General features: G+C 45.1%; 1 protein-coding gene across 7 annotated transcripts in view; it reads right to left on the bottom strand.

Annotated features, from left to right (window-relative positions):
• Nucleotides 1–19411, bottom strand: part of RUNX2 (RUNX family transcription factor 2) — a 225452-nt gene that overhangs the window by 87522 nt on the left and 118519 nt on the right. For 3 of the 7 annotated variants that reach the window (XM_072733149.1, XM_072733156.1, XM_072733170.1), the window contains one exon: nt 14762–19075. The exons of 3 other annotated variants lie outside the window; for them this stretch is intronic. In XM_072733149.1, coding sequence (XP_072589250.1) covers nt 18597–19075 — 479 coding nt within the window. In that variant the 3' untranslated portion in view covers nt 14762–18596. Of the gene's footprint in view, nt 1–14761; nt 19076–19411 lie in introns of those variants that run through there. One more of the 7 variants, XM_072733175.1, reaches the window with a different exon arrangement.

Raw genomic sequence — 19411 nt, 5'->3', positions numbered from 1 at the left:
ATGCTATGAGGAAGCCCAAGCAGCCCTGCAGAATCACCCTGCTGAGGCCCCATCTGCATTCCTGACCCACAAAATCATGAGCAATAAAATGGCTATTGTCTCAACCACTAAGTTGTGGTGTAGTCTGTTTGGCAGAAACAGATAACTTAAGGGGGTTAGTGCACCCTCATGGTGCACACTGCAAATGCTACCCTGGCACAGCTGGGTCAGGATGGATGGTAAGGAAGTCCTCACAAGGAGGGGACCCCGAACTTTATCAGAGGCTACAGAATTGCATGAGTGAAAGGGCAGGATGTGGGCACAGAAGATTCTACAAGATTCAGCTACTCCTCAGGCCTCTGGAAAAATGCCCTGAACGCTGGCAGGACTTCTCAATTATTCTCACTACAGCCACCTAAGTATAGGGAACAAACCCTAAATTTGACCCAGAGTAACCTACTACAAGTGGAAGATTTCTCAGAAGTCTTATTTCATCTCTACAACTCCGATGACTTTTGTATCGCATTTCATAATCTCTTCACCTGCATTTTGTTCTCAAGGAATGGTTGGAGTTACTTACCAGTTAAATGCCTTTGCTTCAGCCTACTCCAAACTCTTCAAGAAGACTAGACTATCCAGGAAGAGAGGTCACAATGAGATCTGAGACTGTGTAGCCCCAGAGCACATAGGCACCCTGACGGGATTATCAGCCTCATCCACCTGCTGAGGTGGAAGCCTTGGGGCTTTTCTTTCAGGTTCTAGTCTCACATCTTAGCAGCCAGATCTGACCTCTAGGTTCCCCTCTCCTATCCCATTCTCTGCTGTAAGCTGCCCCACCAGTCCCAGGGGACCCGACTTCAGGAGAGCCTGCAGCCTCCCTCCAGATGCAGATTAAAAACTTAAGTCACCTGACAATCTACTTCTTCCATCTCTGACCCACACTCCAGCTCAGCCTCCCACAATGTTTGGAAAGCCACCAGAGGCAATTCCCAGCCTTGCCCAGCATACTCAAATGCTCCCCAAACTTCTTTTTTTTTCTTAGACAGACAATTCACACACACACACACACACACACACACACACATCTATAGCCTGTGTAGATACGTTGACACTTGGAAGCAAAATAGAGGAAAGCTTTTATTATTGTTTGCCATTTGAAAATGATTATCCCGCAGGATGATGTGTATTGAAGGAGACAGCTTGCAGTTAGCATCCCGGGGAGAGCTCCTTTTCTAGACCTGGGTGAGCCTCCACCACCTCCCAGCTTCCCGAGTGGGGACTGCCTGGTGCCAGACTTGGATGCCTACCAACACAAATTAAAGGAGTAAAATGCCTCCTAGACTGAGGCAGGCCAAGGGAGGGGAGGGGGGGTGAGAATGCTGAGAATTTTAAAGGGATCATCACCTCAGCAGGAGACCAACAGTCAACCTCAGAAAGAGCAACTTCCCCCCACCAACAGATGCTCCAGTTCAGCAAGTCTCCGGTTCTGGGGGACCCTGTGCTTCCAGACACTGACTCTCCTGTTCCCCACCCAGATCTCAGCCCAGGCCTCGGCCCCTCCCTGCCAGGAACCCTCGCAGTCCTCGCCCCTCCAGATACACAGCCGAACCTTATTTAAAATTGTGAAGCCCTAAAATGACACTCTGTGGGAACCGAGCTAACCAACTTGCACTCAAACACGAGCCTGGAGGTGGGGATGGAGAGCAAGCACTTAATGGGTACAAGGCTTCCGTCTGGGGTGATGACATGTAGCAGTTGTAAGACACTGAGAGTGTACAAAATGCCACTGGATGGTTCACTTTAAAATGGCTGATTTTACATTACATGAATTTCACCTCTACTTAAAGAAAAAAATAAAGTTTCCCAAGAAAGAGTAAACCCTTCTAGAATCCTATCGACCAACACACGGTTGACTCTGGACCTCAGTCCCCTCATCTGCTAGGGGGAGGCTGCGCGGGAAGAAGCGGTTTTGCCATGTTATGGATTGTTCCAGCTCCCAGCAAGACGAGGACTTCAGAGGGTCCAAAGACAGAGACCAAGTAGGATCAGCAAGCTGCCCAGTAGGCTAGAATTAACTGATCTTCCACCATCTGGATTTGGCAAGTGACTGAGCTTCTCTTATGTTCCTCCTCTGTGAGCTCAAACATGTCTTAGGAGATTCCTGAGTGGAGCCTATAAAAGTGATTATTATACTCAGGCCAAATCCGGGGAGTCATATATTTGAATCCTATAACTTCATTTCTTTCTCAGCCACCAGCCGGCAGTCTCCAGCAAGTCCCGACATCAGGCAATGCAGGGTTTTCCTAATATACGATTTTAATCTTCAACAGCCCTTGCCAATTCGAAATAAAGAGAAGAGAGAATTCTGGGAGCATGTGCCCTACAAATTTAAAAAGAAAACGAAAGTGGTCCCATCTTGTACTTCAACAAGTTGATTTGATACTTAGAAAATGATCCTTTGGGCCAAAAAATATTTTTACTTTGTGTGTCTCTATAAATACCGCCCCCCCCTTTTTTAATAGAAAGCACATCGCTAGTGTGTCTAAAACCAAACGTGGTTTTGATTGAACCAGACTTACATTTCTATCTGAAGCTCATTTGCTAACAATAGAACTGGCTTTCCCATTTGCCAACATCAATGTTGACCTGTTTTCACCTAAATTTTATAGATGTCAGAAAAAGAAACTGTTCACTACTCAGTGGCCTACCCTGGCCTTTTTCAGCCACACTTGCTTGCATTTTTGCAGCTCCTTTAAATTCCCCTTGTCACAAAAACTAACAATAAGGTCAAGTATTTCAGTAAGAAATATTGAATTATTATCCAATGTTGTCAAACAGCCAAGAGCCTACGAAAGCTAACCACGAACTGGAGAAGAGAGAGGCTTAACCTCAGGCCTCCCGGCCCTGCCTCCATTGCACAGGGAAGGATTTTTGGCACTGGAGGGCACCGGGAGGGCTGGGGAGGAAGGGGGGAGGGTGGACGGGTAGAATGGGAACTGGACGGCTCACAATCACGTCCAAGCTCCCGTCCCTTAGGAGTGTCTCGTTGCGCTCATTTGCTGCTGCCGAGAGCCAGCTCTGATTTTTCTTGGAGAGGGCTCCAGGCACCCTAACATTTCAGCCATGCCAACACCATGAGGCTGCTGACCTCTTCTGATCCCCTGGCCATATCCCTGTCCATCAAGGCTAATTTCTATGATAACATAAACTGCACTGTGTAGCCAATAAACTCAAACCCGATGGAAGCTGATGTGGCCAGGATGGAGAATGACAAACTGGCAAGATGTCAGGGCTGGAAATAGAACTCGTTTTGCCAGCCAGGGGCTCAGGATGGGTAGAGATGGATTTATGCGTGTGCGCGCATGTGTTTTATTTGTCCTAATAACTCTAATAAAGGTTCCATGAATCAATAAACTGTCTCTTGCAGAGACAGAAATAAATGCAGGCCCCCTAAAGTGAGCTTCAGGTAGAACCAGAACACTTCTTCATTTCACTCTAACCTGTGGTGATTGAGGGCAGAAGAAACCCTCTGTTACCTCAAAGGGTCTGTCTGGGCAAGGTGCTTGGCCAAAAGAGAGAAAGAGAAAGGGAAGGCGGGAGGGAGGGGGAGAGAGAGGAGGAGGATTGGCTTTTAGCTGGGCAAGGAAGGCAGCAGTGCTTCCCCAGGATGGGATGTGTGGGATGTCAGAAAAGCATCCCAAGGAAGGTTCTTGCTCTTCGAACAGAGTATGTGGCTTTGGAAGTGAGGTTTTAGTGGTTCCAGAAAACCTCCCTTGAAATGCAAATACACCGACTGCTCAAAAGGTGAGGGTCAGGGCAAGTTCATTTATAAAAGGGGAGACACATAGCACAGGGTTAGTTGGTGTGGGCTTGGGGAGAGAGGCAGAGCCGAGGGCCGGCCTCTGAAGGAGATGTCTGGAGGTGTGGGTAGAGAAGACCCCAAGATCCTGCTTTAAAGTTTTACTTAGGATCAGTCACAGGCATAGCTCTTACTCGGTTCTTTGAGTATGTGACATCCAGAGCATAAACTTAATCCCACTCATTTATACTTGTCCCCCTTCCCTACTGAAAGCCAAAGCGTCCCACATACCAAAGTAGCCCTCACTGTCTCATCCAGGCCCCAGTGCTCATGGCAGTAGGTGTAGAGGCAGTTGGATAAAACGTACCTACTCTGAAAGCTTGATATTTTATGCTGTCACTTCTCAATATTTTTTAGAGGGGGGAGGGGCAGAGGGAGAAGTAGAGAGGGAATCCCAAGCAGGCTCCGGCCCAGCACAGAGCCTGACAGGGGCTCTATCTCACCACCCTGAGATGATGATCCGAGCTGAAACTAAGAGTCAGACACCTAACCAACTGAGCCACCTGGGTGCCCCCTCTCAACATTTTTTATGTTGATGACCTCTTTTGTTAAATATTAAGATCTCACATTTTCCGTCATGTTACATATGTTGATAGCATTGTATTGATAGCTGGTATTTCTTTTGTTTTTTAATCATCCTAACATTGAATATAGCTTTCTGAAGTATAACTCATACCCTAAGAGGCTCTGACACCACTCACGCCAGCCTGTCACTCTATCTTCTTTTGGAATCCCTCTTGCTCATCCGATCAGTGGAGGTGTGATTTGGCATGCTGGCATTCTCTCCAGCAAAGGATAGGGTGAAACCACAAATTCTCCCTCTTCTCAGGCTTCACCTCCTTCTGCCCTGTAACTGGCTTGTACAATAAGGCTTTGTCTATCATGAAACAGGAGTCGGATGATAAACTACATTGTAAGTTTTGTCTAATAACACAACATCTGTATATTTGAGGCCTATACATTCCATCATTGCCCCATTAGCAGGGGTTTCCTTTTGCAGATTTTAAATAGAAGAGATTTTGGTTGAAGGTAAGCAAATAAAAGATAAAACTGAGATGTAAAGTCTATCTTTTTTCAAGATTAGCTGCCATGTTTTCATTTGTTTAGGTGACTTGGATACCATGTTAAAGAGGTCAAGAATGTGGCTTCATCTCTACAGCCAGACCATGATACAGCAAGTAGAAAGACCTTGACCACAACAAGGCCATGACAGCCATCCTTTGCAGTGAGGGCAAGGAGGCCTCTTGACCACTAAAGGTTGGGTCATCTTTGTCCAGGAAGGATTGGTATTGATGCTCTTGGACAAAATGTCTCACTCAGTAAGTCAGGCCCAGTATGCAACTTTATTGGCTTTTTATAAAGTAGTATATAACAGGTCTTTTTCAATACTATTAGCTGGAGCATGGTATGGAATCAGTGTGCTGGAAGTTCATTTACATGAGTATAGGAAGTTTTTAACAGATTCAGCTTGCCTGAGTTTCTATCAAATGAAAATCGGCTCATAAAAACTAGAAAAATAATTAAGTCTAATTGCTTAACGAAGAGAAAAAGGGAAGATGCTATTATTACAAAGGAAGTAAGAGTCTTCCAGAGAATGAGAATGGGAAGTGCTTGGAAGGAGATGTCCAACCCTTGGCTTCCCCTCATCTATTTACACGGTGTGACCCTGCCTAAGTGATTTGACCTTTCTGGGAGTCCGTTTCTTCACCCTCTACAAAATGGCCATTTTTGCCAATTCTGTGAGAAACAATGGACCTCATTCTCTCTCTTAATGCTAGGCAGACTCTAACTGCACCTCTTAAAACTGCTCTTAATTTCTCCATTCTAAAAACCACTCCAAATCTATAGGTAAGAGTTACTACATGGGCCCTTAACGTACCATCTAGCAGGTAATATATTATTGTCCACTATTAAGGAGGAGGTCAAGAGAGGTTAAGTGGCTTGTTCAAGGTCACACAGTTAGTTAGTAGGGGTTAAGGATCTGGAACCCAGATCTTTTTGCCACTCTCTGCATTCCCCTGTCAAAACACCCCTCAACCCCTCAATGCACAGTTGGCTGCATGGCTGTTGTTACAACCAGGAAGAGAAAATGGAAGAGCGGCCCCTCCCACTTCGACTATATGAAAATCACCCACTTTTTAAACACCAAGCCTCCCATATATTGTGGTGGAAATGAAAGGCTTGTACCACTAAATATAGATGCCAAGTACCTCATAAATACATGAGTATTTTCAGAAATGAGAAATGGGAAATGAAATTGTGGCTATAAGCAGAAATCAAAACTATTTAAATTCTCTCTAAAAACCAATCGCTAACTTTTTAATCTCTGTTGTTGGCAAGCTGAAGCACTCATGAATTTGTTTAAATAAAGATGCCACGACAAACATCTCTTATTGGGATGCATTAACTTAAACAGAGATGTCTTCCAATATGCTCTTTAGTGGTCGTGAGCCTGCCAGCACGTTGCTCTGCCCACAGTAGGTGTTCGATAAATATTTGCAAGAAGGAGGCAGAGTGGGTGACAGGAGAGAGGGCATTTCTGTTCTCTGGGGTTTCAGTAAAATTCCGTATCAGGCGGACTTAAGGAAATACTCTGTAAAATGCTTTAAGAAAGTTGGAGAGAAGCCCTACCTATTCAGTTAAAGAGGTTTAAATGATTTAGGGCTGGGAACACGGATGCCCCCTTCCCAGGCTTCTCCAGGCTGGACACAAGTGTGCAGAACTGGGCACACACACCAGCGTCCCATCTCAGGCTGCAGCTAGGTTTCCTTAGGCCTTGGGCCTCCAATCAGCCACCTGCACCACACAGCACTGCCTCTTAGTGATGCCAATTCAGATATGGGGGCCCTGGGTGCTGCCCCCTTGCCAGGTAGTGAGAAGGACCCCTTTCCTCCTGGAAAGAGTCAAAGTTGACAGAAATTTCTTGGCTCAGGTCTTTCTCCCATTAGGTAAGGCCAATACTACCAAATTAAGTTTGATAATACCTTTTATCAGTAGCAACGTTCACACAAAACTCAACACACGAAATGGGCAAAAGACATGAAGAGAAATCTCACAGAGGAAGACATGGACATGGCCAACAAGCACATGAGAAAATGCTCTGCATCACTTGCCATCAGGGAAATACAAATCAAAACCACAATGAGATACCACCTCACACCAGTGAGAATGGGGAAAATTAACAAGGCAGGAAACCACAAATGTTGGAGAGGATGCGGAGAAAAGGGAACCCTCTTACACTGTTGGTGGGACTGTGAACTGGTGCAGCCACTCTGGAAAACTGTGTGGAGGTTCCTCAAACAGTTTGGAAAATCTTGAGAGAGATTACAGATTAAGGACTGAGGTCCCATAGGGTCAACATTTCTGTTCTGAATGTGTCAATGTATTTTATGTTTATGGTTTATGTGATGTAATGTCTCTGAGTTCCTTTAGGGAAGGAGCCCATGTTAAGCCCATTGCCAAACTTAGCCATGAGGTCCAATAGAAAAAGCTTATAAAATATACAGAAAAATATTACTTTCAAAGAGCAACATTTTCAGGGGACGCCTGGGTGGCTCAGACTGTTAAGTGTCCAACTCTTGATTTTGGCTTAGGTCACAATCTCAGGGTCATGAGATGGAGCCCCACTCAGTGTGGAGTCTGCTTACAACTCTCTCTCTCCCTCTGCCCGACCCCCTCCCTCATGCTCTCTCTCTCCTTAAAAAATTTTTTTACTCTCTCAAAGAGTGATATTTTTAAACTGTTAAATAACAGGGTTTTTAAAAGGATTTGTATTTACTTATTTGAGAGAGAGAATACGTGTGAGGAGTGGCAGACAGTGGAAGAAGCAGACTGCCCACTGAGCAGGGAGCCCGATGCAGGGCTCAATCTAGGACCCTGAGATCCTGACCTGAGCCAAAGGCAGACATTTAACTGATTGAATCATCCAGGGACTGCTAAAATACAACTTCTTAAAAAAGGGGGCGTGATCCAGGAATCCTGGATCAAGTCCCACATTGGCCTCCCCGTGGGGAGCCTGCTTCTCCCTCTGCCTCTCTCTGTGTGTTTCTCATGAATAAATGAAAGCTCTTTAAAAATAAATAAATAAAAATAAAAACAACTTCCTAAAAAAAAGTTGTTCCAACTGGGGCTCCAGCTCTATTGTGTTTCAAACTATTTGAAAATTTTATTTACACCTTTAAAAATAACCATCTTAGTGATTGAGTAATAACAATAGGTACCATCTATTTGATATCTATTATGTGCTAAGCATTTTCCTATCTCATTAACTCATTTGGTTCTCATTATGTAGATAATAAAGGCGATTGTGTCTAAAGTTGTAGCTTAGGAACATAGCCTTTGGAATCAGACTGAGGCTTGAGTCTTAAGGGCTATATAACCTTGGGCGAGTCTGATCCTCAGTTTCCTCATTAGAAACATAGGTATGAAAACAGTACTAACTTCCTCCCAGGCTGCTGGGAATACTGACCTAAGGCACGTGAAATAATTAAGCAGAGCCCCAGGCTCGTAGTCCAGTGTGCAGTGAAAATTAAATATTAAGTCTTACTGTCATTACTTGATCATGCCACCAGTACCAAATACGACTTTCCCCCAAAAGGACATTAAAACAATGGCCTTCAGTGCCATCCTAAGGGGGAAGGAGGTAAATCATCTTCCCGTCTCCATTCCTTTCTCCACAGATGTTCATCCCAGGGAGACCAGGGACAAGTGAACCTCAAGGACAGCTAGAGAAGAACATCGTGAGAAACAGGTAGCTAGCATTGCCCTCGGTGGATCGCAGGGGAGGGCCCAGGAGGATGATGCCAAGAGGAAAGGTCACCCAAGGGACTTTCTGGAACTCCAGTGCACCTCTCCACCTGTTCCCCACAGCCCCCTCTGCTCTCTCCCTCACTCTTCCTGCAGGCCTGGGAGCAAAGCCCCAAGGAGAGATGATCAGAGGACCTGTTGATCAGAGATGAACAGAGCACCCCTGCTCCTGGGGATGCCACCCTGGGTTGGCACGCTGAGATGGCCTGAGCGACAGCAGCCACCCTGATCACTGTCTGCTTTGGTCAGCGGGCCGCCCCCCCAAAAACACACACACAACCCGGAGCCCCCACAGCACCTCTGGCTCTGGCAGTTCCCTGGGAGAGAAGGAAGCAGCATCGTACATGTGTGGCATATTCTAAAACAAAATAATAACTGAGAGGTTTTATAGACTCTGACAGGGGGAAGAAGGGAGTGAAAAAAGATGGAACAAAGATGCCATTTTAAAGTTATTGGCTCGTGTCCAGGATTTCACTATTTTCTATGGCAAGGAGTGAGTAAAAAAGATTCCTCCTATTGATGAGTATTTTTCTACAGTCATTGAAAGCCGGAGGGTTCGGGGCTTCCGACTTTCCCCCTCGGGGCACCTGCGAGCCAGCCCTCTGGCCAAGTCAGGCAAGGGCTGGCGGGGAAGGCCGGAGGCCCAGAGGCCCCCAGCAACCGGCTCCGAGGAGGACCGGGTGCAGGAGGACACACTGTGTTTTCAGCCCAGATTCTGTGATCTCTCTGCCAAACAGGGGTTTACAAAGCAAAAACCTCCAGAGACTGCTCATACTTTCTGGCTTATTCTCCTGGTGTTCATCTTAACAGGAATCAGCTGTTTGCCTTCTCACTTATACAGCACGTTGCCGAGGAGAATTTAGCATCTGGTCTGGCTATTATTAAAAACAAGAACATCCTGCTCTGTTGGGAAAACAGCACCACTGGCAATAAAAGGACAGAGATCATTTGCATTCAGGATTCCAGGGATATATTTCAGTTCAATATCTGCCCCCGCCCCCGTCCCCCCACCCCACCTCGACCGCTTGCATTTCAAAATCTCCCCGTTGCATCCATCATTTGCATCGCGATCTCTCCCTTTGCTGAACCTGAGACCCAGAGCGGGCTCCTTCCTTTCACTGGGAGGCACGCAGCACTGGGGTGGTGCAAACGCCGATCTGCTCCGCTCCTGCCGTGTGATAAAATTGAACCACCAGAGGAATTTTTTTTTTTTTTTTTACAACTACGGAAATGAAAAAGTAAACAAGACTGGGACACGGCACTGGTATTTAGGCTCCAGCTTTTTTTGTTGTTGTTTTCGCCTTTTTCTTTTTTTAAGCATCGGGGCTGGGAGCCTGAAGGAACCATATAATATGAAAAACCCTGGGAGGTTTTATTAGCCAATAAAAAAAAACTGAGTTCCTATTAACCACTTAACTCCTTGAGAAAGTTCCACACTTGCCTCCCTCCCCGGGGTCCTTCTCTCCCTCTCTGTGCCCAGGAGGCGGGAAGGTGGGCTCAGCAGTCGTGCCCCGCACCACCAGAGCGCACAGGGTATGTTCCAGATGTTGGGGTGGAGAAATACGCTCAGCGATCATCTCTGCACTTCTGGGTTTTAAAAAAATATTTATTTGTTCATGAGAGACACACAGAGAGGGAGGCAGAGACACAGGCAGAGGGAGAAGCAGGCTCCCTATGGGGAGCCCGATGTGGGACTCGATCCCAGGACCCTGGGATCACGCCCGGAGTCGAAGGCAGATGCTCAACCACTGAGCCACCCTGGCGCCCCCATCTCTGCTTCTCATCTGTGAAACCACCAATAAAATCTCGATAAGGAGTCAAACTTTCTGTGCCCCCAAATCCACAGGCAAAAGGCTCTTGAAAGCCCATATGGCCGACGAGGAGAAAGGTCCCTGTGACTTTCCAGCTCTAAATATGAAATGAGTGTTGGAGAAGACAGAATGGGGCTGAGGCGTTCCAGGAAGATGTAATGATGCCGCAGAAGGCTCTTCGCTTTGGGGGGCAGAATTCAGAGAAACTCAGAAACAGAAAGTGAAACTTGCCTGAGCTGCTGCTCTGTCAGAGGTGGATGGAATTATGAAAAAAAATAAAAATAAATGACCTAACGTAGGAAGGAAATGATGTCAGAGGAGATTTAAGACATAAAACCGCTGTATTAATTCTGCCACAATTATGCACATCGCGCGGTTTTGTTGTTTGCTTTTCTGCTTATTTTTAAGGAAGAAATTCGCACATTCACCTCAACCCGTCATCCAGCTGGGAGCTCCTGGTTCTCCCATCTCTCAGAGCCCGCTGGAGCTCTGCCGCCACATTCTGGACCACTGGGTCCACCCAGCCTGCTGTATCCTACTTCATTTTCCACATCCCAGCTAACTCTGGTACTCGCGGTTCTCCAGGAGAAATGTCTCACACGGCCTGGGTACAATTTTGTGTTCTGGTCTCAGGGTTGGGCAGACAAGACTACTTCGTGAGGGGCTTGTGTGGAAGAACTTTTGCTTGCTGCCCCCAGACCCCTGCCTTCTTGTTTTACTTTTAGCATTTTGCTCTATGGTCTCAATGTCTTTATAAGGATGACAGGTGAGGAGAAATTCTTCCCTTTCTATTGGCTCTAGAGTGGCATAGAATGGCCTTAGGTGAAAAAAAAAAAAAAAAAAGAGCCATCAAGCTGTGAGCTGCGTTGGCCATGCTAAAAACAGAAAACAGGTCTTCAGAAAACCCCACTAAGTGGCCAGACATCACTGCAACAAAACAAGAAAACAAAATAAAATAAGTTTTAAGTATAAGTTAAGTGGGTTTCCAGAAACTTGATCCTTCTGCTTTCCAACTCATTGTGCATGTCTGAACAGCAGGGCCAGTTGAGTCACAAAAAACTCACAAATAAAAGCTTTACAAAAATAATAACCCCTTCTTAAATGTCAGCTTCACCGTGCTCCTGACATCTCAGGGAGCACCCAGTGTCCCCTGTCCCCTCTAAATAAGCTACATGAAGAAGAAGAATTGCTTCTTCACCACTTGTGGAATGAAGGCGGTACTCTTTTGTAGGATTTGCAAGAAAAAGAAACACCTGAGACAAATAAGTGCTGTGTCAAGGAGCATATATGTACACACATGCATGTGTGTGTGTACATTCATGCACACGTGTGCACACTACAGCTTTCCCTGAATGGCTGCTCACGTACTCCTTCCCATTCCTCTACCTCCTCGCTCCCTCCCTTTAGGCATATGCACAGGCGTACACATGCACACACACACACACACCCCTTAGTGTAGTTCCCTTTGCATCTCCAGTGGATCCTTTTCTTTGCTAAACTCGTAAGTAGATTCATAGCTTTTTAAAAACTTCCCCTCCAAAGCCTCCCAACTGAATACCCTACTGTTGGGAAGTCACAGAGAGACTTATCGGGGTGCACGGGCATGGAGGTAAGATAGGGAGAGATTCCCTTGCTTTTGCTCAGAGCTCAGGATTCAGATAGAGAGCATCAGCTATCTGTGTACTGGTGCCTACTGGCCTTACTTTCTTAACACCTTCTGCAGGCCCAGGGGGAGAGCCAATAAAGGAAGAGAAGAGGTGGGGAGAGAAGGAAATGGAGTGAGCCGTTGTACCCAGCCCTGTGGGGCAGGCCCACTGTCTCACCACCTGCCTGTTCTCGGAACCAACACCCGTACAGCTCTGACAAGAAGGCATCTTTCCCAGCCCCTGTGGAGTTCGCCTGCGATCTCACAAGTGAACTGGCCCGGGCTCACCGAAACTGTGGCAGGCCGTTGAGGTGTCCCCAGAAAGACTTCGAGCCTTCACAACACAATCATCTTCTCTCAGGCTTCCTACCTTTGTAGATGCCCCCCACACATTGTTTGCTAGAACTGTTCTCTAAAATGATTTCCAAATAATTGGGACGGAGAAGCCAGCTGACTGGATTGTCCAGTTTACCTGATACTCAGGGCAGGGTTGTTTGCTTAAAACAGTCAAGTCAGTGCCTCCGTTTCTGCTGTGGCTTTTGGCTGTGACATGTTACCCACCGGTTTCCTGAGGGAACGAGAAATCGGCTCATGAAGATCTGTAGGCCCTGCTCTCTCTCACTGATTTTGAAGGAGGCCTTCCCCTACCTCCTCTCTTGCCTTTTCAGACTGTTTTCAAATCCCATAAATATAAACATGTGGCTCTTCAACCCCATCTGTAGATAATAACTTCAGGGGGCTTCCTGTTTACACGGCAATACCCATTTCCCAGCCAAATAAACTCTGCAACAGAGAGCTGAGGTGTTTATTGGGCCAGTGTCGGCTGGGATTGAGTTAACAGGAAACACCCACTCTCAAAGCAACGTCTGATGATTAAATATTTGGGGGGCAGGAGGCACAAGGGGTCAGTCACACTGGAGAAACGTCTTTCTTCCTCCTCCCGTCATTTCCAGTGAGAACAGAAGCAGCCATGATAAACATGGTCAAGCCGTCCAGGTCTCACAAAGCCCTACAGCTGTGCTGTTCCCTGGCGGCACAGCCCAGGACGTGAGGAGGAGGAGAGATATGCAGACAGGAAAGCCAGGAGCCCCCTCACAACGCATCCCAACCTCAGGGTGATGTCAGGTGAAGGGATGGAAAAGGTTGATGTGTGTCCATCTCTGGGAAACCCCATAGCCTTCTGCCTGGCTATCCTGTTTTGATGAGCAATGGATTCTCACATCAGTTCTATCAAGAAGGCCTGACCAAAGTATTTAAAGAGAGCCTCTAGGCCACAGTTCTCAATCGAGGACAATTTTTCCTCCTAGGGGACATTCTGGAGACATTTTTCATTGTCATGAGAGGGGCAGTGCTATTGGTGTCTAGTAGGTAGAAGCCAGTGCTGCTGCTAAACTTCCTACAACACGTAGGATGGCACTCCCTACACACACACACACACACACACACACACACCCCCCAAAGAACTGTCCAGGCTGAGATGTCAATAGTGCCAAGGTCTAGCCCAATGCCTCTCCATAAGCCAAAAAACTGAGACCCAGAGGAGTAAAAGCAATTTGCCCAACAACCATGCAGCTGGACAAAGCTGGAGAGAGAGAAACAGCCACTCTGCCCAGCCCCCATGCAATGCCTTTTAAAAACACACTGATGTCTAATATAAAAGGATAAATAAATATATATCTTCAAAGAGCTACAAACAAGTTCTCTGGCCTAGGTTTCACTCAAGTGCTTTCAGGATGTCTCTTAGTCTTAGAAATTAGCTGTCTCCACGATTTCTCAATGCCAACGGGGTAAGGATGAGCAGATCTCAAAGGAGGCCTCTACCTCTTAGTGTCATGTGGGCCAATGGCCAGTGCCTGAGCATCTCTGTACCACAGTTTCTGGTCCTTGTTTTAGAACTGTGGTAAGCCAAGGTAGACAGACAGTACAGGACATAAAGAAAGCAACCACTCTATCCCAGGCCCTCAACCTTTTCAAAGGGGAGGGACTTACCAAAAATGCACAATGGCCCATAAGAAAAGACAAAACAAAAACAAAAAAAACTCCAAACTACAGTTATTCACTAGTAGAATTTTTCTGAGGCTACAGCTCTCCAGGCCAAGGTGGTCCATTTTTACTTACCCTTGAGCTTCAATTGACTTGCTTTTTAAGAACCCCAAAGAGATGTGGGAAGGAAAACAGACTATCCCCTATGGCCGGGCTGCCTGAGATCTTCTGATCACGGCCAGGAGTTCACTTGGCAGCCCCTACTCAGGTGCCTAGAGATGAGAACCATGGGACCACGGGGAATGTGGTCTTTATATCTGGACTGGCCCCTCAGTCAGAATAAGGGGCTTTACCCAGGGAATGTGGTCTTTATATCTGGACTGGCCCCTCAGTCAGAATAAGGGGCTTTACCCAAGGATGGGGTGAGCACTCTTTCCTTCAGACACAAGCTGATAAGGAAGTGAGTTCACTGCTAGATCCTTCACCCACGCCTCTGGAGTAGGACAAAACAAGGCAGCAGCACTCACAGAAACATTTTAACCTCTCCCCGGTAATAGAGACCTCTGTTCTCATCCGGCCCTGGCAAGTCCTAGGGCCAAGAAGTGCCCAGGTGGAGGCAGGAGTAGGCGTCAGACTAGAGGAGAAAACGCGGCTGAGAAAAGACCCAATGTACACACGTAACAAAACCAAAAAAGCCATTTTATTGAAAATTAAATTCAAACTTCAAATTAATATTACAATCATGAGAAAAATGCCAAATAATTCCATTTACAGTTGCAACATACAATACAAATAGTCCCTTTGAAGTTGAAAGTAAACTCATCCACAATCATGGCCTATGGCACAATGCAGAATTTGTACAATATGTGCAGGGAAAGCAGATCTTGGGCAACAGCAATTGGAAAAAAATAAAAATGAAAAGCTTGTATTTACACAAAATGCTACAAACATTTTTGTTCCACAGAAATCTAAGAATGGTAAAGCATATCCAAAAAAGAAAATGGAATTTTTATTCAGAATACCTAAAAAATTACTGTAACTTAATGGTTTTGGCTGATATATTTCAAAGTATGGCATTAAAAAGCAAACAGTTATTTGTAAACATGAAGTAAACAGACACCTAAAAAATTCTCACACAGAAAATATTTCTTAAACGCATTTGTCTTTTTAAGAACAACAAATTCAAGGTTTGGAAGAGTCGTCTTTATTTGTGATTGTTCTCCCGGATGTCATAGAAGTAATTATTGTCTTCACTCATGCTTTGTGTTTCCATGTATTAACCTAGATTCTGTGTCAGTCCCTTTCCTGGGAATGGAGGGAACTCTAAGTCAGCACACACATCTCCTGCCCTCCGAGTTTGCAATGGATGGTCCCTAAGAGTGTGGATTTCTCTGCTCATGTTTAAAAGGCTGAGACTGTCTATGGAGCAAATCACAGCTCATCTGTTGAGTCTCTCAGTTCCAGGCTGGATGAGGTCACTTCACTCATCTAAAACCAACACTGTGCTAGCTGTTCTGGAACCCCGACAGAGGTCACAATTCGTGAGACACCTGAACAGATAAAAAGTGGCTGTGTTGGTCATGCTGTAAACTCCAGCGACGTCTGTGCTACATAAAGAACCATGCTCTTTGAACCTGAAGCAAATAGAGTGTTGGCTAGTACATGGCTCCATGGTAGTAGTAGTAAGGCTTTGGTTTGGTCTTCGAAATCACAGATCATACACACGACCCAGTGCAAATTAAGGGTTCAGTTAAAAAAGAAAGGGGGGGGGGGAGAAAAATTTAATCCCCAGGCAGAAAAAAGGGCAGAATTCTGATCTAAGAAATATGACTTACCCCCTTTGGAGTGGTTGGAGTGAGGGTGGAAGGAAGAAGTGCTTGAATTTTTCCCAAGGAAAAAAAAACTTTTAAAGTGTTTCTGGGTTGCTGCCTGCAGCCACTATAATAACATTTCAACACAAAAGCATCCCTAAAGTCACTTAGTATGTGTACTGTAAACTTAAAAAAGCCCTTTTAACATTAAAAAATAATGTACAAATATAGTACCTTTTTTTAATTAAATAGGGTACAGCTGGCACTGGCGGGAACATTTTTATGTCAATTAATTAAAATTGAAATGTGTAACCAGACACTGGCTTTTTTAAGTGCTGCTGAAACAAACACACATATTTTACACTTACAAATAAATGGACAGTGGCGTGCTTCAAGCTACCACACACAAACAATAAATAGTATCAATTACTACTTCCATCTTAGTTAAGTAATAGAAAAGTGGCTTATTTATCTAAGCATACTTGGTATACAACCTTTAGAAGGCAAAGTGTTTTGTTTTCTTTTGTTTTGCCCTTGATTTTTGTTGGGGGGAGTCGGGGTAATTGCAAGGGAGGCCCCCAGCAAGCAGCACAGGTCCAGCTGCCCCACACACCATCCTACGAGGCTCGGCAGCCTATAAAGCGGGCTCTTCCGAATGACTACAGAGGAAGGGTCTCTGGGGGCTAGAGGCAAATCTCTACAAAGTTCTGCTTAGTTGGGGGCACAGAATTGAAAAGAAAGGGGCCCAGACCTGCGGGGGAGCCAGCAGAGATTTGCTGGGTGGTGTCATTAAGTGATCCTTGCTTGGATTAAAGGATTCACGCTTGAGAATTTGCCATGTGGTTGTCAGGAGTGGTCAAAGTGCATCCTACAGGAGGGCTTCTGCTCAAATCCATACACAGTAGTAGACACCAAACTCCACATGGCCTTCCCTTTGCCCAAAAGGGTTGGATATGGGTCCCCACAGCCCATATGTTCCCTCAGGTCAGCGATCTGCTGGAACTTGCCTGCTACTTCAGATGACCCGGCTCCCAGAAGACAATGACTTAATCTGCTCCTCTAAATGCAGATTCAGTGGAGAGCTGCCAGTGGGGCCTTGGGTAAGGCAAATTCGGGTTCTCCTGACTTACTGTTTGGTAAGGCGGGTTGGTTAAGAATCCCTGGTGCAATTTGGCTTTACTGTACTATGTGTATCATGATTGATCCTTTAACCACATGTGTGGCTTTAAGCTATGTCTTCACTATGAAGCCTGGCGATTTAGAGTTTTGCTTTTTAACTACGAAACCACAGAACATTTTTCTGCAGTTCGATGATTCACTTGTGCTTGTCTTCTTAATGTGACAAGAGTCATCGTTATTCGAAAGAAATTAGGAAACCACATCACTCCAGCATTTCATGCTGATAAAGGGCAACATGAGTGATAGGGGGCTAAGAGTTGGCTTTTAAATCCCTAATTATTGCTTTAAAAGGCAAAGCTGTGTTAGAGGCAATCAAAGATCTGAAAGAACTAAACATAACATTTCCTTCATACATCACACAAACAAGCTACATCTAAAATATTTGGAGATGGACGTATTTTTGAAAATCACATTGTGCCTGGATGAACTGAAATTGCTTAGCAATATTTCAGATATGGCTCTAGCCTACTGAAGAAATTTGTTATTTAATAAAGAGGACTTTTAGAGACCGAAGTCAACATATCAGTACACTAAGAAATGTTTCAAGGGTCCAAATGTCATTAAATAATTATAAATATATCTTTAAAGTTATATGACCATTCACGTTAGCAAGTTACCTCAGATTTTACACATATTCATAATTTAAAAAAAAAAAAAAGAAAACACACAGCCAAACGCAAACACTATCTATACCATTATGGCTATAATAAGGTATTGCCATTTTGAGTTTTGCATAAAAGGAGAAAGGTGGGGGATAGGGATGGGGGTAGAACGATGGGATTTCTTTTTGGTTAAATGGGTAAAGGAAACAAAAAACGTATAAAAAAAGTAAAATAAAATCATCTATCCTGATCAGTATTTTTTGAAGTCACTTTCTTAAAGTAGGAAAAAAACAAAAGCGAATAAAAACAGAAAAAAAAAAAAAACTGAACCAAACAGTTCAAATGAGAACTTATGGCAAAAGTCTGAAAGCAAAGTTTGGAACAGTTATTCTGAATGGATCAAACTGTAAAGGAAGCATCCATTCTAACTCTTTGCCCTTTACGTGCACCTCGACTGGCTTTGTAAGCTGGTCTGCAGAGTGCACGGGTCCATACACAGCTGCAACCGTGAGGGCGTGTGGTTTCAAAGCACAGAGAGGAAGCGGCTTTGCTCTTCTTCCTCTTGAACCTGGAGTCCACCTCTCTGAATTGGCATAGGAACAGGTTATTTGTGATAACAGGCCAAACAACAACACAAGAACAAAAATACTTTTTTCCTTTGTTTGTAAGAGTACATTTAAAGTAGAAAACAATCTGAAACCTAAATATGATTGTCTCTCTCTTGGGCCTTTCGCTTCTCAAGATCTACCCTCTCGTGGTTGCAAGATCATGACTGAGTGAGTGAATGAAAAATCTTCTAAAAAATAGGCACTTTGTAGATAGCTAATTGATATACATATATATGCACTCTCTCTATATATGTATATATTGATACATTTGGGACATGGCTCCCGGATACCGCTGGGCCACTGCTGAGGAATTTCAATATGGTCGCCAAACAGATTCATCCATTCTGCCACTAGAATTCAAAACAGTTGGGGAACTGCTGTGGCTTCCATCAGCGTCAACACCATCATTCTGGTTAGGCAAATTTGGATTTAATAGCGTGCTGCCATTCGAGGTGGTGGTGCATGGCGGAAGCATTCTGGAAGGAGACCGATCTCCCCCCGGCACCATGGGGAACTGATAGGATCCTGACGAAGTGCCATAGTAGAGATATGGAGTGCTGCTGGTCTGGAAGGGTCCACTCTGGCTTTGGGAAGAGCCGGGGTAGGGTGGTGGCAGGTAGGTGTGGTAGTGGGTGGTGGCGGACATACCGAGGGACATGCCTGAGGTGACTGGCGGGGTGTAAGTAAAGGTGGCTGGATAGTGCATTCGTGGGTTGGAGAAGCGGCTCTCAGTGAGGGATGAAATGCTTGGGAACTGCCTGGGATCTGAAAAAGGGCCCAGTTCTGAAGCACCTAAAAAATTATAACAGAAGATGGGGGGGAAAAATCTGTAAATATCAATTAAAATAATGAGAAAATTTTTACAAGAAAAAAAAAAACTTTAGCTTCCCAAAAAGGAACAGCAAGCCACAAATAGACCTTCAAATGCACCGGTCACTACACAGTCTTTTTCTTTTTTTTTCTCCCACTTTACAGTCCTTACATTCTGTACCCCCGGAAAATCTAAAAGGGCTTTAAAAACCCAAACTTATGCTAGGTCTTCTGTGTAAACCAACCCAACACTGATCGTATAGATTCACTCACCAGACGTTAAGACTGAATCCTCATTGACCTTTTTCTCTCTTTTTG

Source organism: Vulpes vulpes, chromosome 1, assembly GCF_048418805.1.
Source record: "Vulpes vulpes isolate BD-2025 chromosome 1, VulVul3, whole genome shotgun sequence".
Taxonomy (NCBI): domain Eukaryota; kingdom Metazoa; phylum Chordata; class Mammalia; order Carnivora; family Canidae; genus Vulpes; species Vulpes vulpes.
Note: the sequence above shows the minus strand (reverse complement) of the source record. Positions and strands in the feature narration are given on the sequence as shown.